Genomic DNA, 15696 nt, shown 5'->3' with positions numbered 1-15696 from the left:
AAACAAAACACGATCGGTGTGACATTGGCTGCAGTTACAGTCGTTTGTTTAATTCCAGTACGTGTCGGTCGACTCGGCTTCGTGATTTGCACTGGACTAATTTACATTTTTATCGTATATAATATGCACAAATTACGTTCATTCGTTATTAATATATCAGTTTCAATAAATCTCGATAATGAACGATAAAACGACGGCCTCCGTGTTGAGAGCACTTGCGGATAACAAGTTGAAAAATGCAATCTATCAGTCTCACACACGATTCCCAAGTTTCGTCTTTGTCGCGGTCAAATTCGTATGAAAATTCTTCTACAATTACATTATGAAGGTGAAATTTCATACGGTAGCACGACTGTTCAACTCATGCGCGAATATTTTTCTGTAAATGAGACAGTTGTGATATTTGTCAGTGTTTTAGATAATCTCTACAATTCGAAGAAAAATTCAACGAAACAAGAGAAGATCGTCACGTTCGAGATCTGATTTTTCCAAGACTGTTTTTGTCAGGATCAGGTAACGCTGCAGCATAAAGAACCACCTCGTCAGGTATGTGCGGTGAAACAATATTATATTAGAGCACAGTAAATTGTGCTCTAGTGCTTTCGAAGGAATATAAAATTTGATTAGCGATTTCCGAGGAAATATAAAGTATTATTCAGTGATTGTCGGTTTGCATTTACTTCAATTATTTATGATTTTTGCGTATAGAAATTGTCAGTTACGTACGTAAGCTTACATAGATATACATCGATACAAATCAAATAGGATTCGTTAAATTTAGATGCGATCGTGTAAATGCCGGTATTGCAAAATACCTATTGACCGGCTGGTTCTGTGGACGTTGGTAAATAGCGATTAAATTTTCTTGACGCCAGTCGTGGACTAACTCCGAAATCTACTGGATGCAATCGTAGGGCTCGTCGAATAGAAATTACAGTTCGAATCTTAGTTCACTTCGGTATTATGGCTTTAATTCTGGCGGCGAATGGGTAGCAGATGCATCCATAGACAAGTTTTTGAGGTTTGAAAGCACGGTTGAAAGTTGGAATAAACAAAACAACAGAAAGAAGAACCTTGTATTTGTAAATTAATCAGCGGTCGTTATGACGCAGGAAACACCAGCAGTTGCTAATCTTCCATGGTAATTCTTAAGCCAGCCTAACTTTTTCAAACTTATAAAGCGTGAAAATTTATACATGCGATTAAGGTGATTTAATGCTTTTGACAGGGTCGAAAAGTATCGGCCAACAAAATTAGAAGAACTTATATCGCATGAGGAGATAATAAAAACAAGTAGGTGGAAATTTTTAAGATATTCATAACGCGTACTGTTATTATCACAGTTATTTTATGAGTATTTTATAGATTTATTGTTGGATTGGATTATTGGATACTTGATTTTGTTTCAGTCAACAAATTTATCAAAGAGGACCAGTTACCTCATCTTTTGTTTTATGGACCACCAGGAACAGGGAAAACTAGTACCATACTAGCATCAGCTAAACAGCTCTATACTCCGGCTCAATTTACTTCGATGGTCGGTATAAGAGCAAAAAAATTTTCCAAGCGATTTTCAATTGACACCATTTGACAGACCGTATCTGATTTCTTGAAAATTATTTGGCTATATATTTTTACATTATTATCAGGTATTGGAACTGAACGCTTCTGACGACAGAGGAATCGGTATAGTTAGAGGACAAATTCTGAACTTTGCCAGCACACGAACAATTTTCAAACACGGATTTAAATTAATTATTCTTGATGAAGCGGATGCCATGACAAACGACGCTCAAAATGCTCTTCGCAGAAGTAAGACGAGTTAAAATTACTCCTTCACCTGATGCTAATTTCATCGATAGACTCAACATAATTCCGTATTCTTACAGTCATTGAAAAGTATACAGAGAATGTGCGATTTTGCGTGATCTGTAACTATCTAAGCAAGATTATTCCAGCAGTGCAATCGCGTTGCACTAAATTTAGATTTGGTCCTCTGGCACCCGAACAAATAATGCCTCGTCTTGAGTACGTGATTGATAAGGAAAAGTAAGACATATTTTTCTGTATGGAATTCTTTTTTGTATTCTTCTACATTGCCATGTATCCTCGAGTCGTAGGAATCATAGTTTACCACATTTTTACAAATTCAAATATCGTGTTACCGAAAGCCTAACAGTGGAAGAAGACGGAAAAAAGGCGTTGATGACGTTAAGCGGAGGAGACATGAGGAAAGTCTTGAACGTACTCCAAAGTACATGGCTTGCCTATGGATCGGTAACTGAGGAAACGGTTTACTCTTGCGTCGGACATCCTCTTCCCAAGGACATAACGAGCATCGCCAATTGGCTACTGAATGAAAACTACGTACTCGCCTATTGCAGTATCCTTTCGCTGCCGCGATGTAAACGAAAAGTGGCAGAAGTTGATAATCGTTGATGCTTTTGATAGTTATAGTAACTGGTCGGTACCTTAACAAATTTCACAGAAATCCAGGACTTGAAAATCAAGAAAGGATTAGCTTTGCAAGATATTTTAACAGAGCTTCATTCCTTTGTGAATAAAAGTGAGTTGAAAAGGCAAATCTCGATAACTTCTCAAGTTATCGTATTCGAATATTTACGTGCTAATTTAGCGCATCGTGAACGTGTTTATAATTGCTACAAGCATGTTTATTACTTTTCAGTCGAGTTTCCCGATGGTATACTCATCAATTTGGTGGTGAAAATGGCTGATATAGAGCGAAGAGTCGCGACTGGATGCACTGAGGCTGTGCAATTGAATGCTCTTGTTGCAGCATTTCAATGTGCTCGAGAAATACAGTGTTAATTTAGGCGATACCGAACGAAGGTGCATTCGTTATTTCAAATATTGTGTCATATACTCGTTAAAAAATTAGGAAATATACATATATATGAATTTTGATACAAAGAAACGAGAAATATTGGTCATCGCTGCAATTTGACAAAGAAATCGTCATTAGTTTTCGAAAAACTTGAGTGTTACCGGAGTAATCGATGATTTTTGCTAAATGAAATTGTTTTTTGGCCTGTTTTACACACTTTGAATCTGTACTAGATTTCGTCAGTTAATGTCAATTTAATCTATGTGAAATTCCGATGAAATATCCAGTAGCAAGTCTCTCTACCTCCACTCCTACACGGAGAAGATGAGAGCATTTGGAACGGAAAGTACAGACAAGCGTAATTAGTAAATAGACAGTCGTCCTACTTTCCTGAAGCTTTTCCCGAGTCTTTGGTTCGGGACCGTCCGCCGGGTTCCGCTAACGGGCTTAAACCGTGTTCACCATATCTATTTGCGTGTAACGTACTACGTGAAAATTATCCAGCGAGTGTAGAATTTTCCGAAAGAATCGAGCGGCAGAGAACCTATTTTTAGCTCGGGTAGGCCGCAATGAGTTACGTTCGGTGTAAAGATTTTTCCGCAATGCCGTAATGAGGGGAAGTAGAAAAAAAAAATGGGAATGAAAATCTCTCGCGCACACTGCACGACCCTTCGGGTATAATAATTATGAATTCACGAGTAGTTTTGTGCGCGCGTACGCGTGTGCAGTTGCAGCAACGGTAGAAAAAGAAGGAAAGTAAGAAAAGTAATGAAATGAAAAAAAAAATAAAATAAGATAAACAGAAATAAATATATTACCGTGCAACTTTTAAAAAGTAGGGCAAACGCAAGCGAACCGACTCGAAACTCGCTAATGTTCCCATTAGTCCGACGTGTTTACCACAAACTTGCGAGCGGCCCGCGCATTCGTGAGTCATTCAAACTGCATGTCGCACCTCGGCACGAAGCGATCATTGACGAAACAGGATTGATCCGAGTAGAAAATACGTAGGTGATTTAAATCGTGAGAAAAAAAATTACCGCCTCTAACGTCGATGTAAATTACAAGAAACATCAGTTGCATCGAGTTGAGTAAGCCGTCAATAATCAAGAATACACGATCGAGTCAACGCGTAAGTTATATGGACGACCGATATTCGTTAGAGAGAAAAAAACCATATACATTCACACGCTCCGATACGAATTAGAGAAATTATGTTAAACTTGACACGATTTTCAGATATGCATGTATGTACATACATACTCCTTGCCGTTTTTTTTTTTTTTTTTTTTCCCACTAGTATATAAACGTCCGGGGTGAGAAGAAATAATAATTTTCAAATTAGTAACGTTGTGTTAACGAAATATTGGGGAAAAACTTACTTTTCTTTTTCAAATTTCCGTAACGACTCAAAAAACTATACGATTCGAAAATACGAATATATCTTGTTGTATTACAGTTTACTAAATTTCAGACAATTATAGAGTTACGAAACAATGGTTTTCTTTCTCGTTATTATAAATTGTTCCATTATAACGTTATATATATATATATATATATATATATATATATGGTATAAAACTTCAAGGTGATAAGAAATAGTCCTACAAAATTTCTTCCCATTTCAAATCTCTCTCTCTCTCTCTCTCTCTCTCTCTCTCTCTCTCTCTTTCTCTTTCTTTTTCTCTCACTGGACTGGAAGATCGCCAATTGGACTTGAAAAATCACGGAAGGAATTAGCCAGTCGCGGAAATCACTCAACGAGTGAAAACTGTAAAGAAAGAAAAATTCAAGGACGAAAAGGAAAGGTGATCAACCCTGACCTCGCGTCGAACGCCGCGCCGCTCTGTTCCTCCGTGTGATGCGAATGACGCGAGTGACGGATGACACACTTTCGGGGTTTCCAGCCCTCCCCCCCACCTTTTCGAAAAAGGGTGGGACCTTTCTTCTCTCTCCCGGCGGCCTCAAATCTCACCACCCCCCCCCCCCCCCCTCCCTACACACACACCCCCCACTCTCTTCCGACGTCGCGGCTTCTTGATTCACCTACGATTGGTGGGAGTTGTTTCGCGTCGTCGCAACAGCGGCCTGCGGGAGAGCTTTTCCTCAACAACGAAAGAAACTAGCATAGTCGGCACTCTGTCGCGAGAGTCCCGCTCCGCCGCATCTAATTTGGTAGCGTGACGGTTCAAAGGGAAGAAAGTCGACGCGACCGACGTCGTCTTTATTTGATAGTTTTTGTTGTTGTTGTTGTTGTTTTTGATTATTTATTTTTCTCTCCTTCACACACTTTGGTGAAATCGCTGCTTCGTTATTACACTAGCGTTAATTAACGCGTTACGATAACACGATAAGTTTTCTCATATAATTTACACGCGCGTACATATCATTTCTCGTTAATATATACCGGCGCACGTTACGTGTATGTTCAATAGTCCTTTGCTTGATTGTTATTGTTGCAGTTTTACGCGTAGATACACGTTTGGACAATCTTCGATATATATATATATATATATACATACATATATATATTATTTTTTTTTTTCTTCTTCACTTCGTCTTTAAAATTCTCTACGTATACATACATACTGTTGTTGCTGTGAGGAGGTTCGCAACAAGAACGAAAGGAGGGCGTCCCTTTGAGAGACGAGCTCCGTTACTCTCGCCGTGGTTCTCAACGCTGTCGTTATACTCGTGTGAAGAGTCTCGCCTAGTTTCAGGTAAACCGAACAAGAACAAAAAATTAAAAATAAAAATAGTCATAATTGAAATAAAAAAAAAACAAAAAAAAAACTAACAAATTTAACTACAACAATATCACTCTTTTTGTATGATTTTTAATATCGATCAAGATCCAAGATTCTTCATATAGAAATTCCAGTGAATCGGTTTCATTTATGTACTTTTATCGGTAGACCGATATACTTGACAGAACCAGTTCTGCACCGGTTAATTCACGTCGATTTCTGTATGCCGAATTTTGAATGTGTCGTCTTGCGACCGCGTTTTCACCTGTACCTCTTAATCCGATCCCCGGTATCTTATATTTTCATACAGGTACACACCTACATTTGTGTACAAGCAACCGGTACCCCGTTTTAAGTGCGGTGTCATCCGTTCGTTGAATATCAATTCCAAGGGTATACACGTATCGTTAATGCCATGCATATGCGTTCAATCGTTTTATGGGCTCGACGTGTCTCCGTTAAGAAAATCAAGTTTAAGCTACGGGAGAGTTAAAAGGCTGTTTTTACTCGTAGTCTGGCAAAGCTGCCAGATGACGATAATAAAAACAATAATAATAATAACAACAATAATAATATACGACCGTAACAAACGAGGTCCTTGTTTATTCGCAAATATAAAGCTTTTAACTTGACATTTCTGCAGGAACGTGAAATGTATGCTCGTACGGATCTCGCGGAATTTTTTCTTTTTAAATCGAATTGTTATCATTGTTTATCGAAAACTCCTTTTCTTCTTCTTTTTCTTTCGTTTCGGGTTTTTGTCAAAACCTGATCGGATTCCCCAGCCGTTGATGTGTTTATAATGGTGTGTCATCAGCTTCTTTCTCATCCTGTTATATACGTACATGATATAGGTATAGGTATATGATATTTTCGTGGGGTGAAGAGATTTCCATTCTTTACCCGTGCAGGGATGAAACTCTAATCGATTTTGTCAGTCAAAATGGGGAACACTTTAAATAATAAACGCGCGCGTCAAACGCTCCTTACCGCGAACTATTTTAGCATACCGTATACCAACGTTAATGAGCCGTGAGCGTCGATCAAAACCCGTGAAAAACTCGCCGACGTCGTGGGTGTTTCTTTTTTTATTTTTATTTTTCTATTTTTTTATTACAAGCATCCAGCGATTTTTACCGTGCGCCTATTTATGTAAATAAATAATCTCATACGGTCACTTCGTCATCTCTTCATCGCGGTTCGATATTTAAACTTGTACATAAAGAGTATTTATCGTTTTCGAAACGTTCTTGAAGTTTCTTTTTTTTTTTGTTCGAAAAAACTTGCGTTTTATCTGAGTGAATTATGAACTGTAGATATACGATGTGACGTATTTATGTTTTTATAAGCATGCAAGAATCAACTGGATATCGTTTCGCAGAAATATATGTGTACTTACCTATTGTTAATTACCCTAATAACATGAGAGAAAAATGCATTATTGCGTAATCTTAGGACGACTCTCAAAGAATTGACTTTTCAAATCGTGATTATGTTCGGTTATTTATGATTTACTAAATCTTTGGAGATCCTAAAATTGCGAGGTAACAATTTTTTCGAAACATTCGTCGCTGCAGTAACGTAACTAACTTCAACCTCGTTAAGAGATAACACCATTGTAACAGCTGAAAAATTAAGAGGCCAAACTTTGATGATTTATTTTGGGAGTATGAAAAAGACGTAGGATTTCTTTTCAATGGTTTTATTTAACACATATTCCAGTATGAAAGAAACATTTTTTTATTATCATTTTGATGGAAAATGGCGGATTCTTTTCTTTCGGTTTCTTTGGAAAAAAAATTTTTCACTCTGGTACCAACTGGGTATTGTTTTTATGATCTTAAAATATTGTTCAAGCAAGAAAAAAATCGTTTTTTCCAAAATCCTACACCGGTGTTACCCCTTAATTCTCACCATATGTCGCAAAAATCGACTCGCGTGTTTTCCGTACGTTATAAATGAATTATATGTATAATAAATGTAATATAACGTATAATTACATTTAGAGAAAGTGTTGCCTGCTAGTGTTATGATTATCCACAAAATAGCGTGTAATCGCGCATCGCTTGTGTAACTCAAATTAAGGTCTCTTGTTTGTTTATACTTTTAACACTGAAGCAAGTTTGCTGGAATTGATAGAAAAATTAATTCATGCAGTAGGCGTGAGTCTGTCGGTGGTGATACATTCTCGAACACCGTATAACATCGTAACTCATTGAACTATATGGGTGAACATTAACATCATATTATACCCACCTGCTCTCACGTATATCGAACGTCGTGTAAGCAATTCGACTCGGTCGTTAAGTACAAATTAGTTTTCCGTAAGCTCCGATACGTTGAAATATTTATTTCCCTAAGCGGCGTTTCAAAGTTCACAACTTCTCTGTACAAACGTGTTTTTACACACATGGTCACAAGACACGAGTGTGTAGATACATAACGATAATTGGACAATGCACAACTGATTTTTATCTCGCAATATTTTTTTTTTCACGTGAATCTGTTGCAATTACCGTGAAATTAACTTGAAAACGTTAAAGTAACGAAACATTATGAAAAAAAAAACAAAACTGCTGTTGTAAAATTTTTAAAACGAGTTTCAGAGAGTCGACTTTTAAAAATGCGAACAGGTTTTCTTTCCTTATTATATTTACTAACTGAGTTTTCGAAAATCCTAAAAGTCGAAATAAACATTTTTTCTGAACATGCATAGTTAAAGCAACGTTACTAGCGCCAATCTCATTTTTATTACTTTATAAATGATCTTTATAGAGTTCATGACCAACGATCAAAGGTTTATTGGCCTGAGAAACGTTAACAGTACACAGTGCACTATTTATTCCGATAATTTTCTTTTATACCTTTTCAGTATGGAACGTCTTTGGGTTTCGGTGTTGCTGGTTTTTTGCACAACGTGGGGATGGCACGGAGTTTTTGCGGAGGATTCGGCTGCTGATACGCAAGAGGAATTTGCCCGGCACTACAATTCTCGATACTCGGTTTTCGACGAACCGTACAACGTCGAATTCAAGTATCACAACTACGAGCAGATGAGCCGATTTCTGAGGGCCACTTCTCTACGGTATCAAAATCTGACCGCTCTCTATTCCATAGGGAAATCAGTGAAAGGTATTTCTATGCGGTCTCTCTTCATGTTTAACGTACTACTCCTGGACGTTTATTCGTTTACTTAGAATCGTTTTGTGTGCAATCTTTCAGGCAGAGATCTTTGGGTGATCGTAGTTTCGTCTTCTCCGTACGAGCACGTAATTGGTAACCCGGATGTCAAATACGTCGCCAATATTCACGGAAATGAGGCCGTTGGTCGAGAACTCATGCTGCATCTTGTCCACGTACGTTCAGTCATTCTGATTTTAATACGCCTGTTAGAAATTTTATAGAAAGATTGATTCAGAATTTGACCTTTCATATTTACATAAATTGAGTTGATATATCGTCAGTATTCGAAAGTGAGAAAACTAAGTGACTTCGTTTCTTTATTTTGCTATAATAAATGTCACGTGCGTGGGTGTATAATAGCCGAATAAAATTTACTACAGTCAGTTGAGCACGAACCACAAAGGCAAGGATTTACGACAGAGAACATTTCGGTCAAGGGTTTTGCATAAAGATGTCAAATTCAGCGAACAACAACAACAACAATTTAATAACGTCGATAATATTTTCTCTAAATTTATTTTCATCCTTTGCGACCGGTTTAGCTCCTGGTAACCAAATACGGAACCGATCCCTACATCACCTGGCTCTTGGACAAGACGCGAATTCACATATTGCCCTCCATGAACCCTGACGGTTTCGAGGTGTCGAAGGAAGGAACGTGCGAAGGTGGTCAAGGAAGGTGAGTGATCGTAAAATTCTTCGTACATTCCCCTTTCGATGATGCGGGGAAGAAACTGCCGCGCCTGCATAAGCTTGCGATCATTCTCATTTTATTTTGTTCTTTTCATCTCTTAACCAGGTACAACGCTCGTGGGTTTGATCTGAACCGAAACTTCCCAGATTACTTTAAACAGAACAATAAGTGGAGTCAGCCAGAAACTGAAGCCGTTAAGGATTGGGTCTCAAAGATACAGTTCGTACTTTCTGGAAGTCTTCATGGCGGTGCTTTGGTCGCCAGTTATCCCTTTGACAACACCCCAAACTCGAGTAAGATTATACATTTTAAACAACATTCATTCTTTCGGAATAATTACATTATGTTACGCGTTACGCAATCGCGGGATGTTTAAACTTTTTTTGTCTTTTTTTTTTCCTTTTTACAAACAGTGGTTACACTACTGTGACTATTATTATCCGAGTTAGAAAGTGTATGTATGAATATTAAGTTTCGTTTGACAATGAACAGATTATCACTGCGTCGCGCTATGTGTATGTTATTGTTATTATTTTTATCTTTTTCATCAGTATTACGTATTCACTATATGCGGGTGGACTGAATGAGAACGTTATCCGTTGCGTGTGCATGATTCCATTTTACACAAAATGTCCCAGTAAATGCATCCGGTCAGTGCGAGGACCGTAACGGGTCATACAGATTTTATGATAATCTTGATGATTGTTTTGACACCTCGACAACGCAGTTGCGAACTGTGGGAAATGATTTCGCAATTAAACATTTCCAAGGAATTAGAAATTTCTCCGTAGTATTCGTATATATCCTATACATATATCTTTTATTCAGCGAGTCAACTGCAACCGCACAAACTTTGCGTGTGTATTTCTATAATACACTAAATTTGACCTGAAAAATACTTTTACATCTCCACCTGATATTTGGCTAGAATATTTATTGTTTGCGTGTGGGTTTCACGCAACCAGGAATTTGTCGTTCGGCCCCGTTATGCGCAGGTATGCTAATTGTAAATATCGTAATAATCAAATCCTTAAATACGTATAGGTATTTTCATTACTCCGAATCGCATATCAAGATCCTCATCTTAGATATCCGTTCGCGAATGTATCCATTATATAGATGTGGGTACTGTATACGTTTTATATTTATAACAGTAATCAGCTTCCCGATTGATTATATTATAAATGGCTCTCGAGAAGGTCAGTGGGCCGTTTATACATATATACTGCAATGTCCAGACATTGGCAACTGTGATTTCAATTTTTTCAACAAGTCCATTACAGTGTTCCAGAGCTACAGTTCGACGCCTAGCATATCCCCGGACGACGACGTCTTCCGTCACTTATCCCTGACGTATTCCCGAAGTCACGGTACGATGCATCGTGGCGCTGCCTGTTCGCCGAACCAGCCGGGATTTAAAAACGGCATTACGAACGGTGCCGAGTGGTATCCGCTAACCGGCGGTATGCAGGACTTCAACTACGTATGGAACGGGTGCATGGAGATCACCCTCGAGTTGTCATGCTGCAAGTATCCACCGGCCGAGGATCTCCCCCGTTACTGGGCCGAGAATCGCGAAGTAAGCGTCTCTGTCCGTCCATCCGTCGGCTGTTGGCCGTTTTAGTATTTCCCTTTCTCTTTTTTATGACATATTATACATGTGTGCATTTCTCTTGGTTTTTTTTTTCTTTTACTTTTCCCCACGTATGTAGGCGCTCATCAAGTTTCTAGCCGAAGTCCATCGCGGTGTTCAAGGTTTCGTTATCGACGAGAATGGCAATCCCGTGGAACGAGCCTCTCTCAAAGTGAAATCGCGGGATGTCGGTTTTGTCACAACTAAATACGGGGAATTCTGGAGAGTTCTTCTTCCGGGAATCTACAAACTCGAGGCATGCTCATTTGCCACTTATCTGTTATTATACACGATTAAAATATTACAATTTTTTCCTGCTATACTATTATGTAACACCATCAACGTTTCGAGGTATATGTATAATCATTCTCCGTAATCGCTTCAGGTCTACGCCGACGGTTACCTGCCTCGAGAGGTTGAGTTCATGGTAATCGAGCAACATCCCACACTCCTCAATGTGACTCTTCGCGCTACCAAGGTAATTTAGAAATTAGCAACGAATTCGTTCGGGCGACGATTGTCTTCGTGCAACGATGGTTGCGGCCCGCAAGGCGGGCGGAATTAACCGTTAAGGTTACCGTTAAGTGTCTCGCGTATTGACCGATTAGCCCACCTTCAAGCAATATTGAAAACTTTGCTGGCTTACGGACCGGAACGATACCTCCTTGATGCAAATGACCAGCAAATCTTCCCCACGTACATACGTTACCATTTCCTCTTGTTGACTCTGACCTGTGAATTCGAAACTTGTACCGCTACTACACATACCTACCTTTAATAACGCCCGTTACATACCAGTAACGTAACATACTTACACATACCTATGTTTGGATTCACACCCGCCTAACGTTGAACGGGTATCAGAGCAACTGGATTTCCGTATTTTTATGTCAACCGAATATTATTCTGGGTGTTGAGTTGTTGAAACGATCGAAGGTGCTAAATATTGGTAAGGGTTGAATGGGAAGAGATGGTCGTGTCTCGTTTCAGAGATGGGAGTATAATAGTCAGCCCGATCGAGCGAATCAGGAAGTACCTCGGGACGTGCCCGTCGTATCTCCTTCGATCTTCGCGGACTTCGTAAACGCTACTACTTCTTACACTGTTTCGTCAAATCCAACTGCACAACCTATCCGAGATGTTAAGGAAAACATTCCGAAACAGGGTGACGAAACCGTTCCCGAAGCAGCTGCCGTGCCCACCGCAACGGCCGCCGACTTCGTATTTCCCTCCTCCTAATATAACACTAATCGTCTTGATAACAATGACCCCCTAACTTCGGCTAATATCACAAATTATGTAAGTATTTTTCTCTTACATCGCGATCGAAAGCGAAAATTAATGAAACGGCGTACAAGCTTCCGTTGCTTCTTTTATAATGTGCAATCTATCACCTCATCATCTCACGTTCGGGTATTGTTGTTATCTCATTTCTTTCTAAAGCTGTTATGTGCCTCTTTCAATAACCATTAAATTGGAGCCATCAATTTTAATTAGAATCGTAGATTCAGAATAATTTCATCGACTGGAGGATATCATCTTTATATATACGAGCATGATCCTCCTTGACGACGCGTTGACTCGTGTTCCAGGTTCAATCAATTATACCCAATTTCAGCAAAATCGAAAAATTACTCCTTCCGTCAAATCCCACCGTGCGTCAAGATACACGAGAAGAAACCCGTTGGGAAATCACCAAGTGAAAAAGATGTACGATGATAATAAGAGCCGCACGGTTTCGAATTACTATTTCCGAGCTTACCATTAGCTGACATACTATACTTACACACATATATTATATACCTATACGTATAGGTATATATCACGCGACCAATGATAGCACTTTATATCACTACCCATATACTTATGCACAGTCGCGTTGCGTTACCAGGGAAGTTTATACTAATGAAAAATCATTACTACATTGTTCATTTGTTCTGCCGCACACATGTCTTTCCATGCCATCCAAGTCAGATGCGACGTTCAATACCTGGACTCGTCTTCTCTCATCCATAATTCATTAACCCACAGCTTCTGCATGCATGTAACGTGTCTTTTTTCTGTACACTGCGTTTAATGTCACTGAAACTGATATACGTATTGAATGTTGTGTTGAAAGAAGAAGAAGAAGGAGACAAAACATCGAAAAATCATCAATATTATTCCAATTATTATTTCAACAATTGTTTGTTTAACTACAATTCGTGCGCAGGTGCTGACGTTCTATCATCGAATAATTGGTTATCGATGGAAATGAAGAAACTTACAACCCGTATTTTGAATTGTTCTTTTTCACAGAGGCAAGACCACATTGGCGGTAACCAAGGGACGGTGGGTGTATACGCAGGACGACCATCTGAAACTCACCGGGAGCAGAGACCATCGCCTTATTACACTCAGGGCTATTACAGGCCGAATTCAGGGGCAAACACGGCAGCCGGTGACAATGGGAACGGGATTTTTTCTTCCATCAGTAGCGGCTTCAACTCGATTGTTACGAATCTTTTCGGCTAGTTCGAGTAGCATCGAACTGTTTCTAAATTCAGACAATTAGCTACACTATTATTTTTTAACATCGCCACTGACGATCGCGTATATGATGATATATTTACATATACGTGGATTTATGAATTTATTACCTACGCGTAACGCAATTATGTATGAGGTACGTTACACGCGTTACGTATGCATATTGTAAGGATTACTTACCCGTAGGTTGTGTCACTTAATTAAATATAGGGGGACCAATCGATCGAACCTCCATGGATTCGATTCATAACGTGAATTTTTCATTTGTAATCGTAAATCACACTTAACCTTAAGCTGGCACCTTTATCTGGTGTAACATTGCTGGCACCTTGGGGTCATGCATCGAAGTAATTTCATATTTTCAGTTAAATTTTTTTTTGGTATTCACTTGAGTGTCTTTTACAAGATAAAAAGATCGCATGGATAATTTTTAAATTTAAGGTAGTAAAATTTTTTTTAAAAGGCAATCTCAATTATAAACCCTTGAGTCACGAACGACCCCTAGGTGCCAGCTAAAAGTTATTAGTACCCGGTGAAAACTGCACCGTTCACTTGCGTACACCGGAAGAAAACCGTGTGGTGCTAATTCGTGAAGTCGTCACTGTACTACGTTTGTAGAAGTTAATTTCATCATGCGCTAGAGTAATTGCATTGGGAAAATCTTCTTCGTTGTTGTTTTTCCTTTTTGTCAATTAACTGATATACTCATGTGGTTCACCGTTCGTTACAATACTGCCTATAGTTATTTATTGTTATTTATTTTCTTTTACTAACAATTATTCAAATCACGAAACTGCAGATGGTGATATATATATATATAATTTTTCAACGCGTTTCTCAGTCTTAACTTTCATTTAGGTATGATATATTACTCGATATATATTTTCGTTACGGAAAATTCATGCTGCAAATACGTTTGCCATGAGCGCATGTGTTGATAAAAATCAATGCCTTCAGAGGATTCTTTCGTTATAATTATATCTTTAAGCTTCTGATTTATTTTCACCGGGCCAATTATCTTTCCAATATCAGCAGGTCACGCGGTCATCGGCATTAAAGAAATTCTTACGCATAGGTGGAAAATGATAGTCAGATGAATAATTAAAACGATTGCAGTATTCCGTAACTGTGCTTCAGCTTCGTGTACGCCAAGAGACTAAAAAAGAATAAACAATAGAAACAACTATATCATTACCGAACTAATAGCAACACACAGTTGTCACGTCAGCGATGACAGTGATGGGTAAAATATTGAGTAAATAGCGATTCCCTAAATAGATCCGAGAGCGCACAAGATTGATAAAAAAAAATAAAATAAAAAATCGACCTAAAGAGGAAAGATATACCGGAGTACCTGTCGACACTTTCTCTCACATTCCATTTAAGAAAATATTACATATATATAAATATATGTGTGTATGCATTCGAAACAAAATCTATACACAGCTACCTATATAGTATTGGATAAAAAGTCAGTGATTATACTGGCGTTCATTCATATAACACGATATACAGAAGACGGAAAATCTGTGACTAAATTTAGTATGAAAATAATCGTTGTTTAATATTTGAAACAAAAAGTGAAAATAAATTTAAAAAAAAAAAAAAAAACAAATTAAATGTGAAAGTATTTTTGTAATACGCTATCGGTGCAGATTACGCGCAAAGTATAATATAGGTTATAAAATTTTAATTTTTAATGATCTATAATATAATATATTGAATTGTTCATTCGTTACGTGAAAATATAATACGCAATTAAACCACAGTATACGTATAATATATCCGTACATAATATTATATTTATTGTTAAGTACAAGAATTATCACAATAAAATATTATTAATTATAACAATAAATGAATATATCTCAAAACAATTCCTCAGTCGTTCTTAGGGTCTATTGTACAAATTAAACGCGTACTTAGCCGCGACTATAATTATCTACTACATTACATTTTTAGAGAAAAACGGTCGGATACGTTATAATCGTCCATATTATGTCTAACACGTTTCAAAAATTTATTTGTAACCGTATAATATAATACTTCCGTTGACATTATCACT

General features: G+C 38.0%; 2 protein-coding genes across 6 annotated transcripts; both read left to right on the top strand.

Annotated features, from left to right (window-relative positions):
• Nucleotides 1-477: 477 nt before the first annotated feature.
• Nucleotides 478-15291, top strand: LOC124302076 (carboxypeptidase M). 5 transcript variants are annotated; one of them, XR_006907631.1, is made up of 11 exons: nucleotides 478-546; nucleotides 8465-8724; nucleotides 8815-8948; nucleotides 9318-9454; nucleotides 9575-9762; nucleotides 10435-10464; nucleotides 10753-11048; nucleotides 11182-11358; nucleotides 11488-11580; nucleotides 12093-12401; nucleotides 13401-13539. XR_006907631.1 is itself a non-coding variant. In XM_046757858.1 (10 exons), exons 1-10 carry the CDS (start codon nucleotides 2783-2785, stop codon nucleotides 13614-13616), a joined length of 1599 nt encoding a protein of 532 aa, XP_046613814.1. In that variant the 5' UTR covers nucleotides 2730-2782; the 3' UTR covers nucleotides 13617-15291. The 5 variants fall into 5 exon arrangements, 1 of the variants encoding a protein (XP_046613814.1); XR_006907628.1 differs by lacking the exon at nucleotides 478-546 and adding an exon at nucleotides 2730-2850; XR_006907630.1 differs by lacking the exon at nucleotides 478-546 and adding an exon at nucleotides 4911-5565.
• On the top strand, nucleotides 502-3605 carry LOC124302081 (replication factor C subunit 5). Its single transcript, XM_046757864.1, has 9 exons — nucleotides 502-546; nucleotides 782-1141; nucleotides 1229-1293; nucleotides 1410-1537; nucleotides 1650-1812; nucleotides 1890-2049; nucleotides 2172-2383; nucleotides 2489-2566; nucleotides 2687-3605. Exons 2-9 carry the CDS (start codon nucleotides 1104-1106, stop codon nucleotides 2827-2829), a joined length of 987 nt encoding a protein of 328 aa, XP_046613820.1. The 5' UTR covers nucleotides 502-546; nucleotides 782-1103; the 3' UTR covers nucleotides 2830-3605.
• Nucleotides 15292-15696: the final 405 nt, after the last annotated feature.

This window comes from Neodiprion virginianus, chromosome 4 (assembly GCF_021901495.1).
Source record: "Neodiprion virginianus isolate iyNeoVirg1 chromosome 4, iyNeoVirg1.1, whole genome shotgun sequence".
Taxonomy (NCBI): Eukaryota; Metazoa; Arthropoda; class Insecta; order Hymenoptera; family Diprionidae; genus Neodiprion; species Neodiprion virginianus.
Note: the sequence above shows the minus strand (reverse complement) of the source record. Positions and strands in the feature narration are given on the sequence as shown.

What these genes read in the sequence shown, in the direction of transcription:
- LOC124302081 (XM_046757864.1), top strand. Translation starts at nt 1,104, where the DNA reads ATGACGCAGGAAACACCAGCAGTTGCTAATCTTCCATG. An exon ending in TCAAAATGCTCTTCGCAGAA is followed by an intron (nt 1,813 to 1,889) that starts GTAAGACGAGTT and finishes GTATTCTTACAG; the next exon opens with TCATTGAAAAGTATACAGAG. An exon ending in TACGTGATTGATAAGGAAAA is followed by an intron (nt 2,050 to 2,171) that starts GTAAGACATATT and finishes TGTTACCGAAAG; the next exon opens with CCTAACAGTGGAAGAAGACG.
- LOC124302076 (XM_046757858.1), top strand. Translation starts at nt 2,783, where the DNA reads ATGCTCTTGTTGCAGCATTTCAATGTGCTCGAGAAATACAGTGTTAAT. An exon ending in TTCGGCCCCGTTATGCGCAG is followed by an intron (nt 10,465 to 10,752) that starts GTATGCTAATTG and finishes AGTCCATTACAG; the next exon opens with TGTTCCAGAGCTACAGTTCG. An exon ending in CGGGAATCTACAAACTCGAG is followed by an intron (nt 11,359 to 11,487) that starts GCATGCTCATTT and finishes TAATCGCTTCAG; the next exon opens with GTCTACGCCGACGGTTACCT.